The 23,125-nt window shown below is 43.2% G+C and overlaps 4 protein-coding genes across 4 annotated transcripts; 2 read left to right on the forward strand and 2 right to left on the reverse strand.

The window, feature by feature from the left end:
* Positions 1–466: 466 nt before the first annotated feature.
* EAF01_006139 (uncharacterized protein) lies at positions 467–4,677 on the forward strand (the record flags this gene model as incomplete). The annotated part of the gene is made up of 3 exons (XM_038914393.1): positions 467–3,100; positions 3,151–3,732; positions 3,790–4,677. 3 exons carry the CDS (start codon positions 467–469, stop codon positions 4,675–4,677), a joined length of 4,104 nt encoding a protein of 1,367 aa, XP_038770842.1.
* Positions 4,678–10,700: 6,023 nt separating this feature from the next.
* On the forward strand, positions 10,701–15,074 carry EAF01_006140 (uncharacterized protein; the record flags this gene model as incomplete). Its single annotated transcript, XM_038914394.1, has 6 exons — positions 10,701–11,417; positions 11,472–11,616; positions 11,683–13,049; positions 13,238–14,503; positions 14,559–14,987; positions 15,048–15,074. The coding sequence occupies 6 exons, from the start codon at positions 10,701–10,703 to the stop codon at positions 15,072–15,074; spliced, it is 3,951 nt and encodes a 1,316-aa protein (XP_038770843.1).
* A 2,708-nt stretch (positions 15,075–17,782) lies between these two features.
* On the reverse strand, positions 17,783–19,803 carry EAF01_006141 (uncharacterized protein; the record flags this gene model as incomplete). The annotated part of the gene is made up of 2 exons (XM_038914395.1): positions 17,783–19,692; positions 19,746–19,803. 2 exons carry the CDS (start codon positions 19,801–19,803, stop codon positions 17,783–17,785), a joined length of 1,968 nt encoding a protein of 655 aa, XP_038770844.1.
* An 857-nt stretch (positions 19,804–20,660) lies between these two features.
* On the reverse strand, positions 20,661–21,320 carry EAF01_006142 (uncharacterized protein; the record flags this gene model as incomplete). Its single annotated transcript, XM_038914396.1, has 4 exons — positions 20,661–20,734; positions 20,789–20,831; positions 20,878–20,931; positions 21,150–21,320. The coding sequence occupies 4 exons, from the start codon at positions 21,318–21,320 to the stop codon at positions 20,661–20,663; spliced, it is 342 nt and encodes a 113-aa protein (XP_038770845.1).
* Positions 21,321–23,125: the final 1,805 nt, after the last annotated feature.

Consider the following 23,125-nt stretch of genomic DNA (forward strand, 5'->3'; position numbering starts at 1 on the left):
CGCGACCACCACGCACACTCATCAGATCAATTTAAAGAAAGACCATCTGACACCCTGGAAATATAGATTCCCAGATTAGCGACCCCTGGAGCTTGAGGTTCTCTCCTAATCGTCAGTCCTGAATCCTCCCCATTTTCATGAGGCTGGCTGGCTGGCATTTGGCCTACCGTTCCTCTTACGCCTCTCCCTGGCATCTACCATAAAAAAAAGTTACCTCAACACCTCACTACTCCTTTCGTCCTGTGCCTGTTTGAATCTATATCGCATTTCATTGTCAAGATAAATTAATGTTCTTACAACCATCATACACCATCAGAGAGTTCTACAATCTGAAATCGCATACCTAAACATTGGGAAAAGATAAATCTGGGTTTTAAGGACATTGAACGAAGACTTGGTATCCTCCCCCTCAAACCTCCCTTTTCCTCTGTCTACCTGTCGCATAACTGCTCTTCAAGGGGACAAGATGTCGTCCGCCTCTCGAGCTCGACCCAACCGTCGGGTGAACAGTCTTGCAAATAGTGAGCGCATGTCCATATCTCGAAATAGTTCACGATCACGACCGAAAGCTATTGGTTATACCGATGCATACACATTCGCCCTCAGGGTTGCATATCTGCACCACCTCCTCCAACCTCGACGAAAGACCAAACAGTACATCCCCGCAGAGAGAAAGATTATTTCGAGGAAGAGTGTCATGATAGGAGAGCTGATGCAGGATTTTTCTCTTATGAAGGATACAAAAACCAAATTCCCCCATGGATTTATGTCGCAGTTAGAGAAGCGCTTGCAAGGAGTCTTGACAGGGACTGAGAGGCGCCCGGAATACAGAGAACCGGCTGTCAAAAGAACCTTCGCAGAGGCCTATACAGCTCTTACTGAACCAGGATTTCGAAAGCGTATGGACAAAGAGAGACGTGTTGAAGACTTGGTTCTGATATTCTATTCCAATACCACTAAATCTTTACAGAAGGGCAAAGCGGCGGATGATGAATCGTGGAAAAGTCTTGTGGATCGCCATGTGGCTCTGTTCGTGAGACTGATTAGTGCAACTCTCAAGGATCTTGACAAAGACAAAGATCGACCCGAGCTGATGAGTCGTCTCTCAACCTTGGAGAATAAGCTATTGACGAATTCGCAAGATCTATATGTCAACTCTTCCACTGCTCCTGGCGGTGGGCATTCCATTGAAGTGACTGCACCAGTGAGCTACGATGTTAAAGATATGCCTATGGCGCAAGTTGTTGGAAGAATATTTGGTATGAGTAATTCGGAAGTTCAAACAGACATTGACTTAAATAAAAGTATTTGGACGGAGTCCGCAGCTCTCAGTGATCTGAAATCTTACCAGCATTGCTTGAATGCAAACACCAAACGAACTCTACGAAGCGAGGATTTTGACGTTGATGAGGGATACCAGACATGGAAGAGGTCAGAAATACCAGAACTTTCGGCCATGATTTCTGAGATACTTCAAGCTAGACCAGATCTTGTCAAGGCCTCCGGCAAGAATAGAGCTCTCCCACCACTCCCACCACTTTCCATGACCACCTCAGGTGCTGAGGATCAAGCATATGCAGACTTAGCTAAATCTATAGCTATAACAAGCCCCATAGATGGAGGCTCTGGCTACAATTTCGAACAACCTGCAGATATGTCTTCATTGTCCCTGGAGGACGATGAACCCTCAAAGATATTTCTGGAAGAGTCCACATATACATTTATACCGACAGATACACGAGCATACTATCGAACTATCTTGACTTATGCCATGACTTATGATCAGATCCATGCTCAAGCTGATGGCGCCGATTCTCAGCCTCTCAGCAAACAGTCTCTAGAGTTGTTGACCGAATTGTGTATTCGCTGGAGAATTCCACAAATCTCAAGGCTCGTTTTGTTCTTGGATGTTGCAAGCCAAAAATTCTTAGATCAGGAGATTGGGCTTGATGAGCTTGATAGCGCCTTTGAGTTTATCAAGAACCCACCATCGCCTTTGGAAACGAAACGTGCAAATACGCATACACATTCTGCAAGTCTGTCTTCTTTCGATCAAAGTGAATGGACGATACATGATTTTGCTTTATACCGTCAAACTTTGACAAGTCTACATGACGCACTTCTCCGTGATCTATATGATCTTCTGCAACATTGCTATGAAGCTAAGCCACCTTCTCCTGGCCCAGTCCTGCTCATCTTAGAGACCCATATCAAAAGCGATCCCTTATTCTCAACAAGCCCTGGTGGCTATGATACTTATGTCGAACAGTTGATTGAGGGTCTTAAATCTAAAGCGGCAGAAGTGTATAGGGAATATCTTGAAGCAGAGGTTCCTCAAAATCAAGAGGAGTGGGAATTTTTCCATGTCGTTCAATTGGGGAAATCTGTCGTAAAATTATGTGAGCGGATTCAGAAAAGATATCGGAAAAATCCCGAAATCATGGGTGTCAATCCTCTAACAATCCTTGTCGAGACAATGTTTCCTAGCTTTGAGGATGATGCGAATGATTTGATCCAGAGAATCTTGCACGTAGCACATACCAACGAAAGCGAAGTCCCTCTACAAGATGGGTTTGATCTATATAAGGAGCTTGTGGAGATCCGCGGTATTCATCACAAAGTTCTGCCTAGTAGATCCTTTGCTTTCAATATAGAGGATTTGCTTGCTGACTTTGTTTGGCGCTGGATCCGCAGTGCCGATGCGAAAACAGTAGATCTTGTTGACCAAGCTATCAAACAAGATCAATTTCAGGTTCGCTCGGATAATCCTGACCAAGTCCCATCAGATGATGAACGTCATAGTGTGTCTATCATTGATGTGTTCCGTCTTTTCAATCAAATGGCTGATCAGATCTTCCAACTCAATTGGGCCGACACGATCCAGCACGCCAAATTCATGACAGCTCTGTCGAAATCCTTTGGCATTGGATTGGCGAGATATTGCGAAGTCATCGAGCAAAAGTTCTCGAAAGAGATGGACAGACTATCTCCCGCGCAAGTAGCGGCTGCATCACAAACAAAACAGGAGAAATGGATGCAACTGGCTAAAGAGGCTTGGAACAACAAGGAGAAGATAGAACCTTTCCAATTCTACCCTGAAGTAAGTTCAATATATACAAATGTAGAATGCCATGTCTAATGCAATTACAGTCATTTGTTAAACTCAACAATATCGAATATGCCGTGCAGCAACTTGATGCACTTGAGAAAATAATCAACGTCGATGCATGTGCAGAGCTTCTTGCCAAAAACGCACCACCGGTAGAGAAAAAGAGAAGAACTGCGAAATATGTATTTACCATCAAGATCGTGGAGGGCGAGGATCTCAAGTCTTGTGATCCAAACGGCACCAGCGATCCATATGTCGTTCTCGGCGACGAATATCAAAAGCGCTTAGCCAAGACTCGAGTCGTAATGAGAAGTCTCAATCCCCGGTGGGATGAGTCCGTGGATATAACAGTCCAAGGTGCATTGAACATTATTGCGACAATTTGGGACTGGGATACATTTGGTGACCATGATTATGTTGGAAGAACTTCTTTGAAATTGGATCCAGCTCACTTCAGCGACTATATGCCTCGTGAGTACTGGCTTAACCTTGATACTCAAGGTCGTTTATTGTTGCGTGTCAGTATGGAGGGTGAACGTGATGATATCCAATTCTATTTTGGAAAGGCATTCCGGTTGCTAAAGAGAACTGAAAGAGATATGACGCGTAAGATCACGGATAAGGTACGTCTAAGTTTATCAAAAATTCTGCGACTCCATCCCATAGACTAACGATCATAGCTTTCGCAATATATTAATAGTAGTCTCTCGCATGAAGCCCTAAGGGGCTTACTATCTCGAGGTATTTCAGTAGCATCTGTAACTAGTCTCTGGAAGAACAGGCAATCAATAGCTCCAACCTTGACCCCCCAAGACGTCGAGAATGCTTTAAAGCCACTGTTCAATTACTTCGACGAGAATTTCGCCATTATGAAGCAGACTCTAACAGATGCATCCATGATTATGGTAATGACTCGACTATGGAAGGAGGTTCTCATCGCACTCGAGAGTCTCCTAGTTCCACCTCTCTCAGACAAGCCATCTACTCAAAGACCTCTCACACAACAAGAAATGGACATTGTTTTCAAATGGCTTGAACTTCTATTCGAATTTTTCCATGCCCGGGACGAGCAAACTGGCGAAGCAATGGGAGTGCCCGCTGATGTACTCAAGTCCCCTAAATATCACGAACTCGCTACACTGAATTTCTTCTACTTTGACAGCACCGATAACCTCATTCGCACCTCGGAAAGAATGGCCACTGCAACCGCTCAACGTGCTCAACAACAACGTAATCGTCTTTCGGCTCCTGCAACTCTCGGTGCTTCTTTTGGAGGTCTCATGGGGTCGACTTCAATGCGCAGGAGTAAGAGTATCATGTTAAGCAGAAACTTGGGAACCATGAAAAAGGCCAAGGAAGAGAAGAGGAAACAGGCGCAGGCAGATCCGAGTGATGATATGATTTTGAGAATTCTCAGGATGAGACCGGAGGCAACGGCTTATTTGAGGGATAGAAGTAGGCAGAAGGAGAGATTGGCCGCAGCTGCAGCAGCCGAAATGATTGTGAGACAAAGTTTGGCAAGTGGAGGTGGACCAAGATTTGGAGCAAATAACCTACCTCGAAGATAAGGGAGGTTGGCTCTTTTCAATGGTGAGAAAGATGGGATCTTTGCATGACGCGAAGTAATTATGAGTCTATGACAGGAGGCGGGATAAGATGATAGGCGTTATTCTTTTGACTGAGAGATACCACTGGCATATTTGTTTTGGGATTTAGATAATCTTTATTCCTTTTCTCTGAGGTTTCGGTGGGGTTTGGTGAGATTTGTTTTATTACTTTGGGGATTTGAGCAGAATATGGAAGGTGTGTGGAAAGATGTTCGGGAAAAACAATAGGGGTAGATACGGAACTAATTATTGAGATGAATATTTGAAGATCTCGCAAAGGGGGAATTTGTGTGTAGGTTGATTGATGGATTTATGGCTGCTAGGGGTTGAGTTTGAGTTGTGGTGGTTGCTTTGCTTCTTTGGTTTGGGTTTGGTTTGGGTTGGCTGGATTGGACTGAGGTGGAGGGGGGCAATGAGGCGAGGGTGAGAGTGAAAGGAAGGCGAGGTGGCTTTATGTAAATATGTATGTAGGTTAGGCATGTAGAAATATTGAGATATCGATTCTGAAAATCCGTGACTTGGAAATGATTGTGTGTTTTGCGGCTGGGTGGAGAAGGAGAGGAGAGGGATCATAATGGGGCAGGGAGGCAGGGAGGGGGGTGTTTAGGGAAGTAGGTGGGTAGGTAGGTATATAAATATATAAATAATTTTACCTCTCAGAATCGGGATCAGAATACATTTCTACATATACAAAAGAAGACTATGGTTATACTTTACTTTGCTATGCTCTTCTATGCTATGCTATTCAATATCTCTCTACCTTTCCAACTCTAATTCTGAATTCCCCTTTTTTTTGATTTCGAATCTAACCCTATCTCCATTTATTTTGGGTTTGGAATATTCGTTTTCTCATTCTCTGAAATCGGATTCATCATTTCAGATTCCTCAATATCGGCATTCGGATGATGGGTTTGTCAAATCGATGCACATTGGAACATTCAACATTGGACACGCAAAGAGGCGAAAAGTAAAATGGAGAAGGGAGAATGCGATGCTGGGATGGATACTGGGATGTGTATTACATCCGGTAGTAGCTACTGGGATTTTTGGGTGGTGTGGGGGAGGGAGGAACGAGGGGGAGAGGGGAGTGTAGCCAGTAGATTTGGATAATTGGATAATTGGATAGTTGGATAGGGCTGTTGTGTTGTGATTTTTTGGAACTGGGAGGGAGGGAGGGAGGAAGGGTGGTGGGTAGCTCGGGTAGGTAGGTAGGTAGGTAGGTAGGTGGGTGATATTTGTGGGATTTGTGGAATTGCTCGAGTGTGGTGTGGTGTGGTATGGGATGTTGTGGTATGGTATGTTGTGGTATGGGATGTTGTGGTATGGGATGTTGTGGTATGGGATGTTGTGGTATGGGATGGTATGCGATGGCAAGGGAAGGGACCTGTGGTGGGGAGGTAGAAAGAGATAGATGTAGGGTCGTTATTGGGCTGGCATGGGGATGTGTTCGTTGGGCTGGAGGATGGAGTTTGGAGTGTTGAAGATATGGTGTGTGTGTGGGCTATGAGATGGAGGGTGAGGATGAGATGGAGATGGAGATAGAGATGGAAAGGGGAGGTGGTGTGGTTGATAATTTAGTAACCATGTACAGCTGCTCATCGAACATAAAAATCACACCAAAAACAGTCAATTTACTATTTATCATAATAGAAAAAACATACTCAAAATGATTATAATGAATTAAAATTTTCTTAAATTTTTTATTATATATTAAAGAATTCAGTTTTAATATTTATTTATACTTTAAGATTATAGGAATATTACTACTTATAAGATTAAATTAATTTTAAAAAAAGTTCTTGATTTTCACTTATTTTACTAATAAATCTCAATATTTCGAATTTATATTGAGTTTCTATATAGAATTTATAGTCAGTAAAAATCCTAAAAATAAACGATTTTATTTTTGTTAGTATTTAATGAAAATTAAACACATTGATATAAAATTTATTATCTATAAACTATATTATTATTAAAAATTATATTAATCAATTATATGAGTTTTAATGCGGTTTTGGTGTTCGACGAACAGCTGTGCCCTAGTACTATACTGTAGGACTATAAATAATATTATAGCTTTTCGATATATATAATATAAAACTATCAGATATTTCATAAGAGAAGCCAACGTCTCTCAGGCTTTCTATCCCTCCTGATAAATGCAAATTTTTATATACCAGCATACGACGGGACAGTCATACAATAAGTACCTAACCAGCAGGTCAAAGAGCCCGCACCGCACCTGATGAGAGAAACAAATGGAGAGGTGCTATATATCGGTAGATCTCGTACAAAACACACATCTTCTTTCGTATGTCCTTCATACGCTGCAAAAGATCCGAAGCACCGGCCGACTCGTAGCCGAGCCTTATTTATGGAGATGTGCCAGAGAGTTTGTGCTGATTAGGGTATAGTATGTACTTTGTAAGTATTTAGGACGCTGGGCAAGCGTGGCAAGCATGGCAGGTCGGTGCTAAAATAGGGAAATAAAGGGTCCACTGCACCAAGGATTTTAGGACCCTGAGATTTTGGGACGGGAAAAAAGAGAATTGACTCGCATTTTCCGACGGGAAAAGGTTTTCGGGGGTTTGGAGTGCTTTTGTTTGTTGGTTTTCGGATTTTGAGGGATGGGTTTGGAGAATCCTTTTGAGAAAATGGACATAAGATAGGGAAGGGGAAGAATGAAAGACTTTCTTTGTCACTGACTCACTTGTGATTTGTACAAAAATTTTGGTAAAAATTTTGGTATCAAATTTTTATAAAGAAATTGAATTTAGATCCGCTCAGGGCGTCATAAAAGCCAAGAAAAGGAAGTATGAAAACTGGAGCTTCTTTGAATGAGGCTCATGGAGCATGAAGCGGCTCTTTCATGCGGTTTCTTTTGCTTTATTGGCCTCGGTTTTGCCGTGTATGAAGAAGCTATTGATGGGGTTGAACGAAACGAAAGAAGAAAGGTTTAGTAGGGTATCTCAGAATATCTTATTAGTAACGGTAACGGATTCTTGAGCCTTTGAACAAAAATGCGTGTGATACGATGGAGTACACAGCCTCCGCATGGATTTTGATAAGGGGGTTGAGTTGATGACCATGCCAGTCAATGCCAATCACAACCGGTACGTCCGTAGATAGTTCCCACTCATGCCATTTGCGCATGCAGATTGCACAATCCCCGGAGTTAAGCAAAAGATGAACTATTGGTGCTTCACATTTCGAAGGCCGCTTTTCGAGATGGGAAAAAGGAATTGGAGGGGCTCGAGGGCTTCTTCGTGCTTCCGTGTCATCGTACACGTTTGGTGGTGATTGAAGCAGCGGTGTATTGAAAAGAAAATGGGAAGCACTAACCGAACAACGTCCCATCAGCTAGTTGGGTGGATGCTTAGGTAGGTTCGCTTTTTCAGGCAATAAGAATTAAGTTAATGCATGCAACTGGTGTCGATCCCTTCTCGAAACTGACACCCAAGTTTGATTACACAAGGCCCTGTTGGTCCACCAGTGGTCGTAAATCTTGGTCTGATGGAAGCGGAAGAGGAAGATCGGGCGCAGAGATCTACTTGAATGATCTGTAATCTGAAACGTTTCAATTCTGTGATTCCTGCCATTCCGGTGACACAGTTTTTGATTTGACAAATTGACATATCGAGGCTTGTAAGGGTTCAAGAGATTAATGGCTCCTTCCCTTCGGTAGACGATGGAGGCCTCTGGTCTTGAGTCGGAATATATCGAATGGTCTGACTTCTTACGCTCTCCAGGTTTATCCCCAGATTATACCGTTTCTAAGATTGGCTGCGTTGTTCGAATCATGCCAGGGACCCAACGTGTTGGCAAGGAAGCCTCAGGAAGGGAAGGATGAAGTAGACGGGATGGAGGGATGATTGATGAACATTAAGCACAAGGAACCGTTATCCAAGACTTTGCGATACGAAGTACGGAGTACAACAAATAAAAGCCTCAGTCGTCAGTGTCAAATCGATCTCACTCGTGATGCTTTCAAAGACTCGTGATATGATGATTGAAGTATATTCCACTTTAACTTGGGCAAGATAGGACTGAAGTGTGCTAACGATACAGCCGAGTACTGCATCTGCATGTTGAGGCGAGCAGCAGTTAGAAGGAAGGGTCATTGGATAGAAGAAGAGATCATTTCCTCCAATATAAAGGTGTTGTCGTGGTCAGATGGGAAGAATGTGAGATGGGATACGATTCGCACGTTCACCTACTTGGGTATGGATTGGCAAATGTATCCCTGGGACACACAAGCCATTCAGGATTCTTACCTTTCTTTTTATCCCTTGCTCGTCGAAAAGGTTGAATTTGACGTTTCGTCCATGATAGGTCTGATAATGATAGGTTTTCGAAGCGGAGAAGAAGTCGAGAAGCCGGTGTGTACTTGGGAATGATAGCTAAGAGAAGGGAAGACGGATATGATTAGGTATTGTTTGATAAGTATATTTATAGAATGGAATAACTAGTTATATCTCTTTTTCTTTATTCTTTTTTTTTCTTTTCTCTAAGATTGTCCTTTTCTCTTTCTCTTTGCTTTCTCTGTTCCACCTTCTGCTATTGATAATGAATCTTGTATTAGATGAATTGGATGAATTGGATGAATTAGATGAATTAGTATATATGTCGGTAGTGGATTGTAAATGAGTTGTGAATTATAGGTTAGTTAGTTAGCATTGCCCAGGTGTATTCCGTGTATATCAAAGTCACCTTGCGGAAGGTTTGGTCCCTATGGAAATAAGCGATAAACTGCTGAACCGCTAAGCCCCTGCCTGTGATTCAAGTCAGATAAGTGAAGTGAAATTGGGGGAACCCTGGAAGGAAGAGATCCCAATCCAAAGAACCCGAAACTCAATTTGCCATCACACACTATACTACACTACGAAGTATACCATCCCATATCAGACCATACACTCAGTCAGCACAAGCAAATCAATACCAGTTCCAGTTCCAGCGCCAGTACCATACAATATCGAAGGGGGAGAGAAGCTTCTTCTACCTCCTCTCTACCTACCGACCGACATACCTAGGTAGACGTATCTTTGATTAGGTACAAATATTAGATCTTCACACTCCGTACAATTCCCTCCCCACCGACAACATCCAATTATGCATACTGTGTAAGTAGAGAAACCACTCTTCTCTCTTGCTTCACACAGCACCACACGAAAACATAAAAGAGAGCGAAAGAATTTCAATCCTCGGAGACGACAATAACAACTGCTACTTCCACCCCCTCTCTCCCCTCTTTCACTGTATCCATCTGCACCAAAAACGACCTACCTAGTACACTCACTCTCTCGGGTCCGGAATACAACCAAGTCACACTCACTCACACCTCACTCACACCTCACTCACACTTCACTTCACACACTTCACTTCACTTCACACACTTCGCTTCTCAACCCTCACATTACCCTTTCCAACTTTCTCTCCTCGAAACTTAAATCTTTTCTGTATTATAATAATTTATCTATCATCAACCTTTTTTTTTTCCCTTATCACCCCGTTCATTCCCTTTCCACCTATTTTATCAGGGTCGGTCCTGTTTTAAAATTCCTTCCAATCGGAAATCGGCATTATCGCTTCGTAGTGGAGATCAAAAGTTGTCGACCTGACAAGGGAGACAAGTCGTTGGACTTTCTACTAGAGAAAAGACATCCACTTCACACATCTTCAAAAGAGTCGAGGTAATTCCTATTTTACTCGCAATCACTGCAATACTTCTTCCCCTTTTCCCTCAATTTAAGAGCGACATGCAGTCGTGAAGTCTTCTTCGACTCACCCACTCACCAACCCACCCATTCATCTCAACCTGACAAAATTGCAGCTCGTCCACTCCTTGACACCACTACCTCGTATTACATTTTACCGATCGAAAAATCCGACACCGTCGAAGCGGGTAACTGACATTTTTGACTTCATGGTAGACGGAAAATTCTTTGTTACGACTTAGCAGCCTGGCTGCATATACAGAGACCAAAATGGGGGATTCTACAATAGCACATACTACTGCGATCCTGCAAACTCTCGCATTATCGAGTCTCGATCTTCCACAAACAAATGTTTACGGCAACAAAGGGATTAGGTTACCGGGTGCAGATACAGCAGAGAAGCTTGCCCTCGAACGAGAACTTGCCGCTCTGGTATCAAGAGTCCAAAGATTGGAAGCAAAGGCCATCACAGTCAATAATCAATCCCTACCAGATACGCCGAATGAATTAGGTGCTCCATCTGCTTTCGCAGATGTACTCACTGGTGCTCCATCCCGAGCCTCGAAGAGTAGTACTACCTCCCGACAACAACTTGTAAATTCGTTGCTTGCCGCTAGAGAAGCCCCCACCGGCGGTGAAAGACCTCCTAAATTTACAAAATTAAGTGATGAAGAACTCGAAGCACTCCGCGAACATGTCGACGATCAATCGAAACAACTCGATAGTCAAAAGTCTGAGTTGGCCGGTGTACACGCTCAACTGTTTGAGCAGAAGCAGAGACAAGAACAAGCACTTAATGTTCTCGAGGTCGAACGCGTAGCAGCTCTCGAAAGAGAACTGAAGAAGCATCAACAAGCCAACGAGGCTTTCCAAAAAGCTTTACGAGAAATAGGAGAGATTGTCACAGCTGTAGCTAGAGGTGATCTCAGTAAGAAAGTACAAATCCACTCCGTGGAGATGGACCCTGAGATTACAACTTTCAAGCGGGTAAGCATATCATGTCAGAGTTTTTCCCCTCCACCATCTCTAACTCTTTTCTAGGTTATCAATACAATGATGGATCAGCTTCAGATATTCTCTAGTGAGGTTTCTCGTGTAGCTAGAGAGGTCGGAACAGAAGGTATTCTTGGCGGACAAGCCAAGATTTCTGGTGTTGATGGTACATGGAAGGAGTTGACTGACAATGGTATGTATTTTACCACTTTGAGGGTCTTATCTGAAGTATATGGGCGGACTTTCTAATTATTTACAGTCAACGTTATGGCACAAAATCTCACCGATCAAGTCCGAGAAATTGCTTCAGTCACTACTGCTGTAGCTCATGGAGATCTCACACAAAAGATTGAGAGACCAGCTCAGGGTGAGATACTCCAACTGCAACAAACGATCAATACCATGGTGGATCAACTGAGAACGTTCGCTGCCGAGGTCACCCGCGTAGCAAGAGATGTAGGAACTGAAGGTATTCTTGGCGGCCAAGCAGAAATCGAAGGCGTCCAGGGCATGTGGAACACATTGATAGTGAATGTCAACGCTATGGCCAATAACCTCACCACACAAGTACGCGACATAGCAATTGTCACAACAGCTGTCGCAAAGGGAGATCTGACTCAAAAGGTTCAAGCAGAGTGTAAGGGTGAAATCAAGCAGTTGAAGGAGACTATAAATTCCATGGTGGACCAATTACAACAATTTGCGCGAGAAGTCACGAAGATTGCTAGGGAGGTCGGTACCGAAGGTAGACTGGGTGGGCAAGCAACAGTGCATGATGTTGAAGGCACTTGGAGAGACCTCACCGAAAATGTGAACGGTATGGCCATGAATCTTACGACACAAGTACGAGAGATCGCAAAGGTTACCACCGCTGTCGCCAGAGGAGATTTGACCAAGAAGATTGAAGTGGAAGTTCAGGGAGAAATCGCTTCGCTGAAAGATACCATCAACACCATGGTGGACAGACTTGGCACATTCGCTTTTGAGGTTAGCAAAGTCGCCAGGGAGGTCGGAACTGATGGAACTCTTGGTGGGCAAGCGCAAGTTGATAACGTCGAAGGAAAATGGAAAGACCTCACCGAAAATGTGAACACCATGGCCAGAAACTTGACTACTCAAGTACGAGGTATCTCGACTGTTACACAAGCTATTGCCAACGGAGACATGAGTCAGAAGATTGAGGTTGCAGCTGCGGGTGAAATACTCATACTAAAGGAAACCATAAATAACATGGTAGACAGATTGAGTATCTTCTCCAATGAAGTGCAAAGAGTCGCCAAAGATGTGGGTGTGGATGGCAAGATGGGCGGTCAAGCTGACGTTGCCGGGATTGGCGGCCGTTGGAAAGAGATCACAACGGATGTCAATACCATGGCTAACAACTTGACAACTCAAGTGCGCGCCTTTGGTGATATTACTAACGCCGCAACCGATGGCGACTTCACAAAATTGATCACTGTTGAGGCATCTGGAGAGATGGATGAGTTGAAACGAAAGATCAACCAGATGGTGTACAATTTGAGGGACAGTATTCAAAGAAACACCTTGGCTAGGGAAGCTGCCGAATTCGCCAACAGAACGAAGTCTGAATTCTTGGCCAATATGTCTCACGAGATTCGAACACCTGTTAGTACAACTCCATTCCCTGCTCTTGTTTTTGCATTACGCTTGGGTGCATTTTCAATTATTTGTATTAGCTTGAACATTGAAATGCTCTACGTGGCAGGCTTATTTTGTTCATCACTGACCCCTTTGCCCAATCTTTTATTCTCCTTAATCTAATGAATATACTTGTTCGCTAACCTTGGTGATAGATGAACGGTATCATTGGTATGACTCAGTTGACACTCGACACCGATCTTACTCAATATCAACGAGAAATGCTCAATATTGTTCACAACTTGGCCAACAGTTTATTGACCATCATTGATGATATTCTTGATTTGTCAAAGATCGAAGCAAATCGCATGATCATGGAGGAGATTCCTTACACCCTTAGAGGAACCGTCTTCAACGCACTGAAGACTCTTGCTGTCAAGGCAAATGAGAAATTCTTAGATCTCACTTACCGCGTAGATAGCTCAGTTCCAGATCACGTGGTTGGTGATTCGTTCCGTCTTCGACAAATTATTCTCAACTTGGTTGGAAACGCTATCAAGTTCACAGAGCATGGTGAGGTTTCTTTGACGATTCAGAAGGCCGAGCAAGATCATTGTGCGCCAAATGAGTATGCAGTCGAGTTCTGCGTTTCTGACACTGGTATCGGTATTCAAGCTGATAAACTCAATTTGATTTTCGACACTTTCCAACAAGCAGATGGATCTATGACGAGAAAATTCGGAGGTACTGGTTTAGGTTTATCAATTTCGAAGAGACTTGTAAATCTCATGCGTGGGGATGTTTGGGTCAAGAGTCAGTACGGAAAAGGCAGTTCATTCTACTTCACATGTACAGTCCGTCTCGCAACCTCAGATATCAGCTTCATTCAGAAACAACTCAAGCCATATCAAGGCCACAATGTTTTGTTTATCGACAAAGGACAGACTGGTCATGGCAAAGAAATAATCACTATGCTTACACAACTTGGTTTGGTACCCGTTGTTGTCGACTCTGAGCAGCACACCATTCTTCTCGGCAATGGAAGAACCAAGGAGAAGATTGCTTCAACTTATGATGTGATTGTTGTGGACTCAATTGAGTCCGCTCGAAAACTGCGATCAATCGATGAGTTCAAGTATATCCCAATTGTTCTCTTGGCTCCTGTTGTCCATGTCAGCTTGAAGTCTGCTTTGGATCTTGGTATCACTTCTTACATGACCACTCCATGTTTAACAATCGATCTTGGCAATGGTATGATTCCTGCCTTGGAAAATCGAGCTGCACCTTCATTGGCGGACAACACAAAATCCTTCGACATTCTCCTGGCCGAAGATAACATTGTCAATCAACGTTTGGCAGTGAAGATTCTAGAAAAGTATCATCACGTCGTTACTGTCGTTGGCAATGGTCAAGAAGCACTAGATGCTATCAAGGAGAAACGATACGATGTTATCCTCATGGACGTTCAAATGCCAATTATGGTAAGTGCAATGCGCAATCACAATATAACACTGGAGATGACTAACATTATTTTAGGGAGGATTTGAAGCAACCGCTAAGATTAGGGAGTACGAACGAAGTCTTGGAACGCAAAGGACGCCCATTATCGCACTTACAGCACACGCTATGTTGGGTGATCGTGAAAAATGTATTCAAGCCCAAATGGATGAATATCTTTCGAAGCCTCTGAAACAAAATCATCTTATTCAGACAATCTTGAAATGTGCAACTCTTGGGGGTGCATTGCTCGAGAAGGGTAGGGAGGTTAGGCAATCCGCTAATGAAGAGAGCCCCAACTCGCAAAATGGTACGCGCGGTACACAACATCCTGCATCGAGTCCCACACCAGCCCACATGAGACCGGCTATCGAGCCTCGTGCATACACGACCACTGGCCCTATAAATCATGGAAGTGTGGAGAGTCCTTCACTTGTAACGGCAGATGCTGAGGATCCACTTGCGAGGGTAAGCACTTGCTGATTCACATTCTAAATTCCACAGAGCCTGTACTAAGCAGTTCTGTAGCTTCTAATGCGTGCGCATAGCAGCTAGTGTGATCTTGGTCGAAGTTTGATGATATATGCATGGATTGATGGGCACAGAAAAGCTCTGCCGTTATTTCCATTTCCTTTTTCGTAGATACCACCAACTGCGAGTACTTGTTCTTTTCGATTATCTCATCCGAACCTATTTTCAGAATGGCGAAGGGCGTTTTTGGGGAAAGGGAATAAACCACGTTTCGTCAAATAAATTTGGGGGGAAGTATCTTTGTTTGGTTGCATGGAATTGCCTTGTTTTATTTCACCCATTCGAGAAATCTCTCTGAGGGTTCAAATCAAATTACTTTCATGACACTCGTTCCTGTGCGAACTGGCAGTGTTTGCTACTATTACTACTTTTTTTTGGCGATGGAAAATCATGCATTGATGAGAATTTGGTAGATGGTTTGATGGAAGGGTGGGGGATATTGAATGCTAGTGATTATGATGATGGATATGTATGGTGTGAGGGTGAAGGGGGGTATTTGAAGAGAGGAAGTCAAGTGGGTGTGAAAGGTTCGATGTATGTACGGAGATAAGAATAAATGAGAATCATGATGCACATTGAAATGTTGGGGATGAGGTTGTGATTTATGTGCTTTTGAACTTCACGTACTTTTGACACTAATGGTGAGTTGCTTTGAGTTTTTTCTTTCTCCTCGGTGGAGCCTTCATCAGATTTTCGCTAAAGCTGAGGTCCTTTTCATTGTGTGTGTGAGACAAGGAGAGAAAATGGTAAGGGTTGAAGATATTTTTTCTACTTATCCTTATCTACCCACCTACTCACAGGCTGTCCAGATATGCATCGTATACCAATCCGGTGTATTTGAAGTTTGAAGCCTTGATAAGTGACTGACTCCTTGGTTATAACACAACCACAAGCTCATATCCAGCGAGAGATTTATCGATGTTGTGCTCTGAAGGCTGGCTGGCTGGCTGGTTGATCAGTCAGTTAGTTGGTTGATTGGTTAGTCATCTATTTTAGCTTTGTTGGGAGAGAAATTGGAATGGAGATGGGAATTGAATGATTTGTAGGGGTTGGTTGGTTTTGGATGCTTGGATTTAGATGCTTAGATTTAGATGGGTTACCGGGTTGAATGGGAAGGTTTCTGAGAAGAAGGGGGGGGGGGGGGGTATTTCGCTTCGAGATTTCAAATCTATCCCCCTCGTGTAACCCATCCTCTCCTCCCATCCTCGCTCCCTCAAAGTGGGCAAGTAGAAAGTAGGAAGTAGAAACTAAACTAGGACTTACCAATGACGACTTTTTGTACCCGTAGCTCTCTGCCCTCTTCTTCTTCACCTCAGACCGAATAACCTCCCAATCTCTTCTAGGAGTCTCCTCTGCCCTCCTCTACTCTCTTCTTTTCCCTTCTTTTCTCCTTTCCTCTCTCACTTCATTATCACATCATACGATAACCTCACCTCCACAATCCCCTTCCTCCTTCCTCCTTCCTCCTTCCTCCATCTGTTCATTGCTGAGACCTTCAAAGTTCATCTTCTTATAAGTAAATCGCTCTTGCAACTCTGACTCCTGATTCCTATTCCTGAATGTAGTCGAGGAATGAGTTATGAGGTTTGGAAAGTAGTTTTTGTATAAAAGAAAGAAAGCGAAAGAGAAAGAAAGAGAAAGAAAGAAAGAGAAAAAAAGAGAGAAGAAATAGGAACTTCATTTCCACTCGGGTGGTATGAATAAATATAAATGAAACTTAAATCTAGAGCATAAGGGGGAGGCAATAGGGAAGTGAGGGAAAGAGGGGATTCTAAGATCGGTATATATATCTTGAGGAGAATATGGAGTGCGGGATATGGATATGGATATGAATAAGGATGTGGATGTAGAATGGGGATGTGAATCAGGTGAGGAAATGTATGAGTAGTTTATAATTATATGGTATTTCATTTGTTAACTTCTTATTTGATTTTGATTTCGATTTTGATTTTGATTTTGATTTTGATTTTTATATATATATATATATATTTAAGTTATATATACCTACATATACCTACACATCCATACCTACACATCCATCAAATATCAACCCAGCCCACCCAACCTCCTTACCCCCATATCCTCAATTATTCTACAAGTCAACTTTAAGCCCGTCCCTTTTTCACCAATACATACGGAGTTAAGTGAGCGAGTGAGTTAAGTGAGTAAGTATCTCGTAACCATTAATGTTATATTTGAATGAGTGAATGCAATGAAAGTATGGCGTCACAAGTAGTAACCAATACACCGAGTCTAGTTAAGTTTCCAAGCTTTCTAGTATCTAATCTCAACATAAGTTACACAATCCATTTCTGAAATTATACATGAATACATACACGCGATCATTCGACATTCGTTACATCCAAAAAAAAGGTATAGTATAGTATAATCCGCTCATCATCATCATCTCCGCGATTAATATCCAGAAATGTATATATAAAAAAGTCCCCCACCCCCCAAATAACTAACTAACCATCCGACTTAACCCCCCCCCTTCTATCCTTAATACAATGCAAATGCAAGAAAATTGAATCGTACCCCCTCATCCCTCATTAGAAAGCCGTTATATTTATATACAACCATACATAAAAAGCTCCAGCCCCATCCCAAATCCGAGATTTTGTCCTTATGCATTTTCGCGATATTTTTCTACTCGTTGTATATAGAATAGTATATTTATTTCCTTCTCACATCATAACATAACATAACATATCATATCACATCACATGATATTAAGCCCAAACAACCAATGCAGCAGCAGCAACCGCAACAACGATACTCGTGAATTTGTTTCCACCCAGAGTTGCCGCATCCGAAGAAGCAGAAACTTCTCCAACGATATACTTAGGATTGTATTCCACATCGCTCGTATCCAACGTACCATTCCAACAGTATCTATTGAAACAAGCCGTGCATGCATCGGGAACGGTAGTTTTGGTCTTATAAAGCGAGCGGGAGATAACGGCGCAGGCAACGCAGGTAGGCCACTCGGGATCAATAGTGGAGTTACCCATAGTAGCGACATTGTAGCCATTTTCGATGATGAGATTGCGTTCTGTGGCGTTGTAGGAGGGGTCGAAAGTCGAGACGTTGGATTGGTAGATGTAAGGTGCGTTGGGGATGTAGACGATCAAGGGAGTTGGGCCAGTGGAATTGGAGGGATCGCAACCGAAGAAACTGGGGCGTTTGTTGAGTCCGAGGTTGACGAAGGTGTTTTGGCCGGGAATCGAGGGGAATGCGGTTCCGTTTGCGATGGTTTCGTTTTGGGATCGCTCGTGGGTTGCGACGAGGGATGTTCCGTTGGGCCAGAAGTAGGTGGTGTCGGCGGATGAATCGATGGCGAAGATTACATCTACTCCACGGATAGGTTGGATGAGAGGATAGAGAGGGATGTTTTGGCCATCCTCACCACCATCGACCAAATCTAATTGAGTGGTTTGAGCATCGCGATTGGTTTGGTTGTTGAATCCGTAAAAGGGGTTAGGCTGATATTGCGCAATATCGTTGTTGGTGAATCCGATCTTGTCGAGAATGGTAGTGAAAGCGTCGGTGACAAAACTTGGAAGGGAACTTTGATTTGCTTGAATTAAAAATTGGTTGAAAAGCGAAGACGAAGTACCCATCACGTAACCGACTTGATCAAAACCACGAACACACTGTTGACCGTCAGGGATAGAACCAGCGGTGAAATTCGAACCAATATAACGAAGGGGTGCAAATCCATATGTCGTAGCATCCCATGAACCAAGCTCAAACGGATTGAATTCGTAGACTGTCGAATTCAGTGATATAATCTCGGTGTTTGGCGAACGACCGTCAGCGACGAGGAAAGGCATGGGAATTTGGCCATTGGCGAACTCTTCCTGTAGTGCAATTGACGAAAATGTATAAGCTGGTCCACCATCTGAAGCATTGACCAATTGAAACGATAATGCGCGTCCCCAATAATCGGTGACCGAGGTGTTGAAATTGAGAGGAGCATCTGCTTTTCTGGAAACCTCGTCCCTAATGGTACTATAGTAATCAGCAGTACTCAAAATCTGAATACCATCATTGTTAGGTCCTTCGAAGATCGAGTTTTGAAAGTTCCACACATCAGAACTATCTCGTAAAGCTTCGACACTACTAAAGTTGTTGGTATAGAGTGATCCCACCAGCCATCCACCACCAGAAAGACCTGCAAGGTAGGTTGTAGCTTGTAAAAGACCTCCAATTTGGCCCGTGTTTGTTGAGTTGGCTGTTCGATTATCGGCAGCAGCGACGAATCCAGCGCCATTCAACATTGCACGGTAACCTCCTCCAGAAATTGCTATACCGATATTTGGTAACGTAGATGCATTGCCGGAGACGCTATTTATATATTTAGCTGCATCGAATCCAGAAATGTTCATCCTTTCGAGGAAAGTTATCATGGGCTGAATAGTATTATTTCTTCGTAATTCTAGCCATGATGTTTCATTGGCAGACAATTCACTGGCTTTTCTGACTGTTGGTCTCGTATCAGGACAATCTACTGCTCCTGGTGTGTAACTTCCTGTTGGTGAATCCGGCAACGCACGCTTGATAGCATACATAGGCGCAGCTAATACTTCGGCAGCGATAACCTTGGGAGATGCATCTCGAGGTAAAACCAATTGACGAGCTAAAAATGAGTTAATAAGCTTGGTACTAGAACTTTCTTGACGGAATAATTACCGTCACATATTGTGGAAGACAACGCAACCGAAGCAACTATCGCTCCGAACCCTTTCATATTGACTTGACTGTCTTGTGTTACCGGTAAGTCGGTCGGTAGGTAAAATATTTCAGAGAAAGCAAAGATGAGAAAGAAATTTAAGAAGAGATATTATATAGTTAAAAAATTCAATGCAAAACTTTTTCTCTCTCTTTCTCGCCTCTCGTTCTCGCCGTCTTTCCCGTGCTTGTTGGAAAAGATGATGTTTTAAATCAAAGGACTCAAACGGAAACGGCAAAGCTAAAGAAGGAGGCTCGGCCAGTTTATATGTTCGTATGACGCAGGTCCACGCTTTTTTCGGCCTAAACGTTAGTACGGGAGATCTACAGGGAGTCAAAAGGCAACTAATGTACGCAAATTTTGCGACTAATTGGTAGTTTCCGTTTTGATTCGTTTTAGAGAATTTGAGAAAGAAAAAGTATATCGGGTGAAGAAATGGTTTGAGACGAGATGAGTAGTAGGTAGTTGCTCGTCCATGTAATCAGGTCGTTAGGGTATCGGTAATATAAAAGAGATCGGTAAGTTAGCTCTTGTATTGTTTGACCAGATTCCTTCTGATGAGACCTCAGCCTCAACCTTGCGAAACACTGTAGCAAACTGGTCGTTGGTATGATATTAGATGTATGTATTAGATGTCTGGTGCATGTACAGCTGTACCGGTCCACTCATGTATATACATATACCTTTCACAGCCTTGGTATGAGAATGGGGGGACAGCAAGGTAAGACCCAAGGTAAGACCAATGTCCTCTCCTGTCTCTACGTACGCGCTAAGTATTGGAATGCGAAATATACGAAATGCGAGATACGAAATGCGAAGTAGTGAGAAGCTTCAAATAGAGGAACACAAACACACACATGATGATCAATCCAAAATCAATCTCCAAAGCCAGCCACTAATTGTGGCTTCTCCCGGGAGTTCGACAAGTCCGCTTTAGCACGATCATAGTCTAAACTCTCTTTGTTAAGAAAGCTCAGCGCTTCGGTTGGCATAATATCCTTACAATATCCTTTGGCCTTGGAAGAGGATCCGATAAACAATACCAGCTCACTCATCAGCTAGATAGTCAGTACAAAGTAGGTGGTTACTTACCTCGGAAGGAGTAGGAGGTATGCGGAGTAAGCATATTTCATGCGAATCCTCCACCTACAAGGCGCAGTCGTAATTCCAAACAAAAGCAAGCTGAGATGGATGGGGTCCAAGCCAAGTCTTAAGGGGAATGTGAGACCTTCAGACCTGGAATGAGAAAACTAGCCCTGTCCCGTCGAAAATCCAGGTAAGCGGTTCCCCAGTTTATGAGTACTCTGTAGAATCGTAGATAGCATATATGCTGTCTGGCCAGACTAAACCCCATATATACATACTATCGTCTCGGTCGTATTGATCGTATTGGTGCTCGGTTCGGAGTTCGGAGTTGGAGTTTTGGAGATCGTATCGATCGTATGGACATTGGACATTCTGTTTTGAGTTTGACGACGAGGATGTTGCGCTTTGAATTGAGTAGGTAGGGTGGGTGGGGTCAAGAGAAGTTCCATCCGGAATGTTCGGAAACGTTAAAAGATGCCAAAATGAACCTGCCAATGAATATCCACCATATAAATGCCTCTTCTCGCAATGTCATTAGAATGGTCAATAAGTGCAGTAATCGATCTATGGGGAGAGAGCTGGAATAAAGTTTTCAACATTTATCTTTACTCTCATACTACACTACGAAGTACACACTACCTCGAGACTGCTTACTATTCGGCCTCTAGCGATTAGCAGTTGCTGAATCGACAATTACTAATTCATCTTCATCGAAAGAAGAGCCTGTAAAAGCTCGCCAGTATTTCAAACTGTGGCATCCTTCCTAGTTTCTTCATAAATCGGATTCGCATGGCAATGTAGACAGACACATTGTACATTATATCAATAGCTATCCTTTCATCACTTCCCTACCCAATCCCAGATGCTATCCATCTCGGGTGTCCCTCTCACCAGACCATCAAAAAATGCCATATTGACTGACACCTTGGAAAGCCTGGTCATCTGCGCCGGCCATAGTTGCAGGCATTCCTAAATACGTCTGATCTTGTGATGAAGAAGTAGATACTGGTAGCAAATTATGATGATGCTCATCATCGATTGTTGTGCTTGGATTGGTGTCTGGCTTTTTGAATGCCCACGGATGATCTGGTAATGTGTTGGGTTCCTGCCCAATGTCATGCAGACCGTTGAATGTTTGCTGTTTTTCGACTCCGGGTGGTGACGTGTGGGAATAATCTAGACAAGTGTTACTCGACGAAGCAAGTGCTGATGTCCTACCTATAGATTCTCCTTGAGAAGCCTGGCGTCTTGATTTCTGTCGAGCAATAAACCTTGGACAAACAACATTAATGGTTCTGAAGAATGGAGTATGCATGCAAAATTTCCCGCTTTCCTTCTCCGTATTCTCCTCCGTATTATTCTCGTCGTTGTTCTACAATTCGAATCATGTAAACAGTTTCCTCGGCTGTCTTTGCTTTGGCATCCAGTAAATTTTGGATCACTTCGACGCTTCCCTCGGTCATTATTTCCTTGCAAAATTCCCTTGCCGCGCTATTGCAGATATCTTTGATGCTATTCATTTTTTCCTGGGCTCGTTCAAGCAGCGGGCAGTCATCCAAGCGCTGATGAGCTAGAGAATTGAGTTTGGGTGAATTGTGATATTGAGCATGTGCATTGAGATGCGAGAGAAGAAGTATACAGGTCGCGAGCAAGATGGTGAAAGATGAAAGCTTGAATGAGCAATAAAGCGGATGAATATCTCCCGGTTGGCACCGACACAAGTCATCTGGGAGTACTCCTATCCGTCAATACCGTTGCCTCTATATACCATATATGGTAGATGAAGTTAAAAAGAGCCCATAATAATATACCTATGCTGATAGGCGAACCACTTCCAGTAGGTTCCCTGGTGACCCGAGTGTGAGAGTGTCTAAACTCACTGGACGCCAAAAACCTGCCAGCATACTTTTGGAACTCTCAATAATTCCGAGTCGGGAGGCTGGGTGGTTGTAACTGTGATCTCGCTCGGATCAGCGATTTCGTGAGGCAAGCGGATGAGGTGAAATAAAAGTGGATTGCATACAGTCAAAGGTCATCTATATTCCTGTGCAAAACTTCAGCTATTCGTCTCGGAACTCCAGTGGATATTCTGTCGATGATTGAGTGTGACTAGGTTGCTGCATTTGATAAATGCAATGTCCCGAGGAGAAATCACTTCGATGTCTCGTTTTGAATCTGAGAGTAATGCAGGTCAGCTCAAACTCTTAGCTGAGATTACTCTAAGAAATATGTCGGAGTAAGTAGCTAGCTATTA

Source organism: Botrytis porri (genome assembly GCF_014898465.1).
Source record: "Botrytis porri strain MUCL 3234 chromosome Unknown BPOR_007, whole genome shotgun sequence".
In the NCBI taxonomy this organism is placed as follows: domain Eukaryota; kingdom Fungi; phylum Ascomycota; class Leotiomycetes; order Helotiales; family Sclerotiniaceae; genus Botrytis; species Botrytis porri.